Source organism: Nestor notabilis, unplaced genomic scaffold, assembly GCF_000696875.1.
Source record: "Nestor notabilis isolate BGI_N333 unplaced genomic scaffold, ASM69687v1 scaffold21748, whole genome shotgun sequence".
In the NCBI taxonomy this organism is placed as follows: Eukaryota; Metazoa; Chordata; class Aves; order Psittaciformes; family Psittacidae; genus Nestor; species Nestor notabilis.
Window position 1 is genome coordinate 466 of NW_009940847.1, and position 9588 is coordinate 10053.

Below are 9588 nucleotides of genomic sequence, written 5' to 3' on the forward strand. Positions count from 1 at the left end.
TGGAAGGTGTCCCTGCCTGGGGCAGGGGTTGGAGCTGGGGGAGCTTTAAGGCCTTTCCAACCCAAACCAGTCTGAGATTCCATGATTCTGTTAAGTGTCTCGGCAAATTGCATTAATCAAAACTATTTCCTATATTCAGGATTCAGCATCAGTTCTGAGTTCACCCTCGTGGTGACCTCTGCTGCCAAGTCTCTTGGCTTTAAATTTCCAAATAACTTGTCACTAAGGCACACCTCTGGCTTTGTCTCACATTGTGACTGTGAAGGTTTGGTATTGCTGTGAAAAGCAGCATTGCAGGGGTTCCAAATGGGCACGAAACTGGTGAGGCAATGAAATACCAACTCGGAATATCTTTGTTATTACTAAAGTCTTTGTCTTGTGCCCTTTAACACAGGGACCCAAGGGAAATCAGCTATGTGAACTACTCAAGAAATAATAACTTGCTGTATCTGTTAACTAGATTTTTATTTTTGTATTGGTAAAAGTTTCTGCAGTTCCTGAAATCCAAGGTGGTTCCTGGCACAGGTTATATACGCTTGATGCAGCTCACACATAACATGTCACAGCATCCTCCAAGGACAGTAATGATTCACAGTCTCCCTTGGGGGTAGGGTACCACAGAGTAAATACAATTTTTACACCTGCCTTTAATGAAAGACTTTGATAAATATATCTTGCAAAACTGACGACACAGCCGTAACCTTCTTTCCTACAAGGATATAAATGAGGTTTTGCCTTTATAAAAGGCACACACATCCTGCATCTCACAAGCAGTACTCTGACTCGGTGAGCAAGACATCCTGAGGAATTTCCTCTACATAGTTTGAGTTATGGTTTAACCATTTCCAGAGCACGCTCAGTACAGTCTACAAATATTGTAGAGCCCGTTATGACCCCGTCGGGAAGCTAGGTTTTCAGAGGTGTCCAGTTAGACCTGCTGCTCTGCTTGAGCCACCTTGGGTCCCCACAACCAGGCTGCGCAGTAGCCTGGGATATGGGAGTCTCAAGTGGGGCAGGTCAGAGGAAAAGGCTCCTCCTGAAGGGACACTTTTGAAAAAGCTAGCCTGAACATCTTAGAAGTTACTGCTTTCTCAACAGATCTACATGTACAGCCTCACTAAGGTTAAGAACAGTCGGTGTTCCTCTCTGAACAACTCCTCAGTCATCCTCGCAGGAGGATTACAGCTCACATTCTTTTAGAATAACTTTCTCTCCACATGGTGGGATCATTTCAGTCCTTCTGGAAGAAGGGAAGCAGGCATCCGAGCATAGTAACGCTCTGCTAAAGGAAAGCATTCTTCCTACTCATGAGAGGAGTGGGGGGACTTGTACAGCAAGTCACGATCTCCTCTGGAATATGAGCAAATGTCCAGGAGGCACATAAAGGTACTCTTGGTCTACCAAGGCCTCTCAAGGCTGCAGGAGGGTTTCGGTGCTGCTTGTTTTGCAAGGGGGTAGGGGGTGGAAGCAGGTGCAGAAGAAGCACCAGAGTCCTTAGGCACCACTTGTGACCTCTGGAAATAGCAGAACAGCTTCAGCCAGGTTTCGGTGTTTGCTGAATGGAGATTCGGGAATTGCAGAGCTCCTTCTCAGGCAGCAGGCATCCCCTTCACGAATATCCTGCTGTAGGCTTTTGGCAGATGCTGCAAAAGCCAAAAGGGCAGAGAAGGAGAGAAGTGTTACACAGGGAGACTCGGGCTGAGGTTTCGTCTAGAAGTGAGGGCAGCAATTGATTGGGGGATGTACTCACCTCGGCTGTATTTTGGTATCTGACATCTCCAGGTTGTCGGCTTCTGCAGCTTGGAGTTGGGCTGGTGAAACTCCTTCCCCAGGAGCAGTTTCAGCTGCTTGATGTTGCTGTTATTCCAATCATGACACAGTTTCTCTGCGATAGGTTTCCCGAGCTGTAACATAAAGTGGGAAGAGGATGGTTAGCAGTGAGCCTTTCCTTCCCCATCTCTATATAACTGCTGCTGCAGGAGTTTGGCCCTTCTCAGCTCTTTGCCCTTGCAGTCACAGACAGCAGATACTTACTGTGTTCATCTCTTCGGGTGCTGGGATTTCCAGGCACTGGGTGCCATTAACCCAAGTGCTGGTTTCAGCTCAGCACTTGCTGGTTAGCGAGTGGAGACAGGAGCGGGAGTGCTGTATTTATACACAGTGACTGCATACAAATGTATGGGTCCTAAGCGACTTTGAGTTTCCCACAGTCGATAGCCAATCCATGTGTGCCCCGGGACAATAGGGAAAGCATCTATTACAGCATGGCAAATTGACTGTGAATTGCCTGGGGATAATACCCTGCTCCCAAAGGAGCAGGTGGACTGGGGAGCGTGTGACACAATGGGGCTCGGCATTGCGGCGCTGGGGTAGGGACGTGGGAAAGCGTTCGCTCACATTATAATCAAACTTCTGCCTGATGTTGGGAACGTCAACATCTCAATGTGCTGCTTTTTCCCAGGCTGTGGTGAAATTAAGCATAGGAGACTGATCCCGGGAAAAGATAATGCTCATGACTGAAAGAGAGGTTGAAAAGGAAAAAATGCAGAATTAGAGGGACTAAACCCTTTCAATGACATTAAACCATGCTTAGATGAATACAGTGCCAGATAATTTTCGGGCAGCTAGAGGCTAAAATCAAGGGAAGAACCCTTAAAACAATTTGTGCTAAGCAGTTAGCTTGAGATATTTCCGTCTCCATTGTTTAAATACTTAAAGTCCCTCTATAAGTTATATTCAGAGCTCTTCCTTACTTTTGTTTGGGTAATCTGTGCTTTCCTACAGCAGCCCGTGGCATGTAACAATTATGATGCCTTTCCCAAACACATCCTATCTAATTTCATGCCACTTTGTAAATGCCTTGCTGTTCCCTTGGTCCTGAGTCTCCATGTAAAGCACGTAAACGTATTTTCTCTTTACAGACAACTGAGATGCAGGGGAAAGTCAATTCTTGCCTATTACTTCGTATTATCCACTTGCAGAATGTAAATACAGGTCCTAGGATATCCTGTGACTGTTCAATCTTAGGTTTTCTCAGTATATGTGTCATGAACACAGGTAATGAAGTGGAAAGGACTAGATAAGATCCAAGATTAAAGCCACCTTTCTGAGATATCCCAGGCACAATCCAATCCAAAGCTAGCCACATTTAAGATCTGTCAGTCAGGCACATGAGGTCTTGTATTGACAGATTCCCAGCTGTGCTATATGGTACATCTGCTTCAGCTCTAGGTGGAGCTTTACAGGTTTAAAGGGAATCATGCATGGGCATAATTTTATTTTTCTGAAGAACTGTGTCTGCGAGTACACAGACAGCAAGATGTTCCAGCACACACAGGGTTCTTGCATAAAAGGATATGATCCTGCAAAGGATGATCCTGTAACTAGTTAACCTGAAGCTTACAAAGCCCCTTTTAACTTCGTTTTAACAGGCTTCTCATGGTTGTGCTCCTCATAGGTCAGCCATTCTCCCTTCCCAGCCCAAAGATGTTTTACGTTTAGATGAAGCACTTAGGGATCCACCTAAACAATTTTAATTGTTGCAGTGTTAATTGTTAAGGGTTGTCAAAAACGTGTAGTTGAACAGGCAGTAAGAGTCCTACGCAGAATCAGTTCCCTGAGTTACTTTGTCAGCTCGTTATCTGCAGTGTTACTTGCTGCACTGTTATTGGAGCATGGAGCCAAGCACAGGGCTTTGTGGATCTCTTTCTGGGATCTCTCCCTGGGGTCACATGGGATGGAATGGACAGCAGGTCCTGCCATGCACCGTATGGGAAGGAGTGTGTTAGCGGCAGCAGTGGGCACAGGGAGATGGGAGGGAAGCTTTGACCCAGTTTCAGCCCTGGAAATATGAAATGAGTGGTTTTAAATAATGCCATCCTATCCCCGTCACAATGCCCCTGGACTCCAAAAGGCTAAACCAGCTCCCACTGATTAAAGCATTATCCCTTCCTTTAAGTGCTGGGCAGATGGTGCAGCAGGCGCCAGCTTTCTTCTCAGGACCCACAGAGGCACACTTCTTTTGTTGACAGTTTAACACTGTGAATGGGGCAATGTGGGAAATCCTCGGAACTACAGCCTCACACCATCTGATGTGAATGGTGAACCAGGCAGCCAGCACAAATCCCACAGCCCTCTGCGCTCACCAACTCCCAGCTTCTCTCCCCCTCTCTGTCAGTTAGCAAATCCTCAGGTCCCCCTGTGCCTGCTTCACCTCCCCTCTGTAGAATGTTGGTGGATAAAAGAGAAAGAAATATTCCCTCCTCCTTCCCTCTTTGCTTTGATTATTAAGGTCTGAAAACTTAACAGCAATGCTATTTCCCAACTGCTTCAGGATAATAAATTGTCTAGACTTAGGCAGCCCCTGGGGTATATTCCTTATGGAACTGGGCACAGTGTGAACTTTCTGCAAGGATTTCAGTAAGGAAAAAAATCCTGTGTGGTAAGTAGTCCAGTTGCTCTTTGTTAAAAGTCTGTAACTAGTTTGCTCAATTTGGGCTTTTTTAGGAATTCAGCTGCTAGCACAATCATCTGTCCCACTGAGACACATTTGTGATCCAAATCCTTGTCACTGTGCATCATCTCCATGGGAGGAGTTTGTGCCTCTCTGGCTGTCACTGCAGAGCTGGAATGAAATGAAAGATTGATTGTTGAGGCTCAGAAGCAAGGATTTCCTGGTTAATAGAAACAAATTCCAAAATTTGCCAAACATGTGGTGTTGACTAAATGATGGGACACAATAATTCCCTTCTTTGGAGGATGGTGAGAAATTTGGCCCTGCTCCTGAGAGATGACAGCTCTGCTGTGGACAGAGGCTTGCTTTTTCAGTGGCCTTGTTTCTCTGTAAATTCCATCGCTCATGAGCTGCCTCATGAAGATGCAGCCTTCAAAATCACACATGAAAACAGGGATGTGCCTCTACTCTCACTTGCTGTGGATATTGAAGAGTGTAAGGGGAAGCAGAAATCTGCAAACAGTTGTCAGTAGCTGTACTTGCAGACTTGCTGTCAGGCAGGAGTCCTGGCTTTTCCTGAGGATTAATTGTCTCCAACTGCAGATGCTCACCATTTGACCCCGTGCTATGGTGTGCAAGCTGTGCACCATAGCTTGCTTTGAGTTGAGAGACAACCACAAAGGATCCAGGAAAAGTAACAAACCCACCAACCCACGCCAAAGCTATCATCACCAGGCTTGTGTTCATTACAGTCCATAAATCAGCTGGAGGACTGCTAGTGTAAGGAGTGGGTACTGGGCCATGAGCTTTCTGCTTCTGGTTTGTAGGTGGTGATCTCAGCCTAGGGGCAAGCTTACTACACACTGTTTTCACAAAAGATGCTACTACTTGTAATAGCAATTGACAGCTTCCTTAGCCCATCTGATACTTAGCTTTCCATCAAGGGGAACCCAGCATATTGCAGTGTAGCAACAGGTCTGGGAGAAGGTGGGCTGGCAGAAAAGAGTATGGAAACCCAGGATTTCATTGTCTATGATACGCAGATTTAAAAAGCAGTGCTCCTATATGTCTATGGCTGTACTTACAGCACACAACATGATGGCTTAAAGCATTTTGTGTCACTTATAGAGCATTTTTTATTTGAGACCAATTCCTACATTCACGTCAGCCTCTCTCACAAATGCTATTGATGGTGTTTTTAAAGAAGTAATTACGATTTTTATTTTTTCTGTGTGCCTTCCTTAAATGGTTTAAAATCTTTCTGACAGCCCCTCTCGAGACACCTATTTAGTGTCAAAGAGCATAACGTTCCCAAGTTTTAAAAGGGCTCTGGCATAATACTGATCGATCAATGTGCTCCTTGGGAAAATAGCTCTCCAGATGGTCTATCAGGACAGGAATTGCTGGTCATCACAATGCAGAGCCAGAGAGCGTCACTAATGTGGGCTGTTGTGAGGCACGCTTCCTTTGTGGTCCCGTTGAATGTCATAAATAGGGAAGAAAGTGTGGGAAACTCTGAGAAACTCAGGCCCACACTCTGAGGTTAATAGGGGCTTTGTCAGGAGAGTATTCCTGGGCTGTGGGATCAGCATAATAAACAACATCTTCCCTAAGGGTGGGAATGTGTTGGAGCAGGGGAGAGTCACCCCAGGGGACAGAAGAGCATTAAGAAGCTTTGCGTTCAATTATTATAAGTGATAATAATTAATAAATTGTGAACATAACCTTTGCTGTGCTGGGACTGGGGAAACGAGAGGTCTGGCTTTTAGCATTCAGGTAGTCACTAAAGCCCAGAGGGCAAGACTTTGGCTGGCAAAAACCAGAAGTGGTACAATTGCATCAGCCACGCATCCCTGGAGCAAGGGGAGGCTTTCTGGTGGGCTTTGGTTTCTTCCCCCTGCCCAGAAAGGAGGTGCTTACTCTTTCTCTCCCTTACACCACTCTGCAGACGGTAGGTCTGAGTCTCAGGTACACTGACAGCCACACACGATCAACCCCCCCGCCCTGCTACAGCCAGAGCGATATAATGTGACCTCAGTGTAAATGAGAATCAGAGCTTGTGGTCTGAATGACAGGAGCCATGTCTCCAGATTTATGCCAACATGGATGGCAGGAGTTCTGGGCTTAGAAGTCTGACTGTGATCTCACATGAGTTTTGCACAATTATGATTTCTACGGTGTGTTCCTGTGTTAGGCTAGAGCTAGAGGGACCGGATTCAACTCCAACAGTCATCTCCAGTTTGTGCAGCTCTTCTTTGGTTTCCTTTTCTCTTTTCCATTGATGCTGTCAGTTTTAAACAAATCGCAGGGATGCTGCCAACTGTGACACTCACAGCAGGGTTTACTTGGGTGGTAATATGTAAGCTGCAGAGGATGCCCATCCACACTTCTCCATGCCATGTGTGACTCCATGCCCAGTCCCTGTGGTGCACAATCAGGTTGGGGTGTACTTTGGGGCACGTTGCATTTTGACTGAGTCTGAACTCCTCCCAAACCAAACTTCCTATCTGCAACTGCCTTGATGAGGCTTGATTTAACAATGCACAGCTTGAATTCTGCCGGGATTCAGAAGCTTGCACTAACTGATGCAGACAAGTTGAGCACAGCAAGGTGAAGTGACTTTTGCAAGATCACTAAGCAACCACAAAACCTAAAAATATATTCTCTGAATTATTTAGTAGTTCATTAGAAGGAACAACTTCATCTGCAGCGTTGGTATCAGCCCCTGATGAATTGCAGAACTATACCAAAACGCCACCTTGTATTGCACTGGCAGACAGATGAAGAGCACTCAATCAGCTTGTGCATTCAGGGTAAAATAATTACCAAAATGATCCATGCAACTGTGATGAGGTAGAGTAATATGTTCTTGACGCAGGTAGCTGGCTTTTTGGTTGTTTCCATATGTGTAGCAGAGGGTTTAGGCACAAATGGGGTGAGGACTGGCCAGGTACCGCTGGCAGTGTCTGAATGACATTTGATCTTGCCAGTTTAGCAGATCTGGGTTTGCTTAGTGCTTAACTAGGCAGCCATTTGGCAAGATCAGATATTCCAGGGTTCCTTTTCTTTAAGGAAGAAAAGCATATAGTAGAAACAAAGCTTTTCCAGGGCATCTCTCCCAGGGAATCTGAGGACAGTTGAAACTATTGACCAATGGTGTTTCACACTGTTACTGTGTCTCTGGAAGAATGAAAGGTTAGTCATATGTCCAAATCAGTGTGTTACTGTGATTAGATAATAGTTTTGTGAACTGATTATTTGTGCAGATTTATTTTACTTTGAAGAGAAGGGGAAATAAAAGGTGCATAGTCCCTGCCTAGCAAGGAATGAGATTTCTTCTAAGGAAAAGTGAGTGAATGTTATTGGGGAAAGTGCTGTCTTTTGGAGAGACTTGGTATTTAAGGTGGCTTTAAAATCCCCTTCTCACACTTCTCTTCCTCAGCCAGTGCAGGCCAGGTAGGCTGCTGTAAATCCCCACATAAGAGGATACGCTAGATCTGTTTTCTGAGTTGAGGTGGGGTGAAAAAATCAAGGGAGGATCATTTAAAAAATGCTTGGCAGAGACACTGTGTCTACAACAACCTTCAAAGTCTGGTGGAGTGTGTTGGCTTCTCAACTCTGAGGCACAGGTCCTATTCATGGCATGTTTTGGACCCTTAGGTGGATGTCAGAGAAAAAGAATAAAATGTTTGACAAAAAAAAAAAGAAAGTAATTTAGGAGAGAAGATGCTTTTTCAATCTGTTTGCTATCAAATTATGTAGACTTTTAGCCATATACGGGTATATTTCACATCAGTAAAGAATTATGTTCCTGCCTAACGGAATTCATGTTTCAGTAACAGATGGTGCTGAATTAAAAGACAACAAAAACTAGTTCACAAAAATTAGTTTCACAGAAAAGGGTGAGATTCCCCAAGCAGAGTCAGGTGCCAAACTCTTTGGAAGTTATTAGGAGTTTTGCATGTTGCTGCCCCCTAAATGGACAGGAAGCATACGGCTGACCTCGGGCTGGCGGGCAAATGAATGGGGAGTGGGGGGAAATAAACTGGCTGTGAAATTAGTGATTTATTGAGGTCTGAATAGGTTGCTATGAAGTATCTGGGCCTACACCTCTCAGTATCTCACTTCGGTTTCACCTCCATTTTAGTTGCTGATAACTTTTCCAGAGATTGCTGCTTGGCAGGATCTGAAATCCCATTCTCCCAAATAAAATTCACAAATATAAGCCATGCAGTGGAATGAAGGGCTCAAAAATACATGACCTGAAGCTCCCCCACTGCAGGAGGAGTCTACATGCAACACTCAGTCACGCTGTTTTAATCATTTCAAACCAAAGGATTAATGACTAAAACCATTTTATTGTGTAGTAAAGATACCAAAGTTGAACATCACACAGGATGAATACATCACAACTTTATAAAAGCTTTTTAAGCTCTTTAGCATGTTCAGTGAATGATTATAAAGCACTTATTGCCTCCCTTCCTCCTCCTCTTCCTTAACATATATCACAGGTATTTCCTTTACAAAAGGCATCAATTATCCCTCAGCTGAGAGCATCATGTGCTGACATGAAGAGATTTTTCCCTAGAGCTCTCTGTTGTCATCATAACTCTCTGGAAGAAGATAGACTAAAGATAGCATAGGAACTGCAGAAGAATCAGCATTTCGTAATAACAGCTTTCACTCAAACGATAAAGGCTCAATACTCTCTTTATGATACAAAATACATTCTTCAAAGTGCACCTTCTTTAGGAAGGTCAGTACGTCATCGGGAGACAATGAGGCACTTGAACCAGTGACCCAGAGAGACAGTAGAAAGATTTGCACTGACAGCCTTGCCAAGCAAAAGTGTGATGGAAACCGAAGAGCCTTTGGCTCTCTAAATCACCTCAGAACTTGGTCCTCTCTTTGGCTAAGAGCTGCCAATAAAAGCAGCAAATTTGCTGCAAGTTACACACACAGTCCTTCACTATGAAGGGAAACTACTCAGCAACCCTCATTTCTTGTGACAGAAAAACAATAACCGGCTCCCTCCCACCTTTGGAAAGCAATGTTTCCTACTTTAAAGAGGAACTATTCAATCACAGGTCCCTCTAGTTTTTGTAGCAAAACGTAGGAATAAAGCAAAGTTCAGC

General features: G+C 44.6%; 1 protein-coding gene across 1 annotated transcript in view; it reads right to left on the minus strand.

Annotated features, from left to right (window-relative positions):
* Nucleotides 1-1750: 1750 nt before the first annotated feature.
* LOC104410439 (transcription factor HES-5-like) overlaps nucleotides 1751-9588 on the minus strand; it is a gene marked incomplete at its 3' end in the record, with an annotated part of 8859 nt that continues 1021 nt past the window's right edge. The window contains exon 4 of the mRNA XM_010020589.1: nucleotides 1751-1904. Within this exon, the coding sequence (XP_010018891.1) occupies nucleotides 1751-1904 (154 nt within the window). The remainder of the gene's footprint in view (nucleotides 1905-9588) is intronic.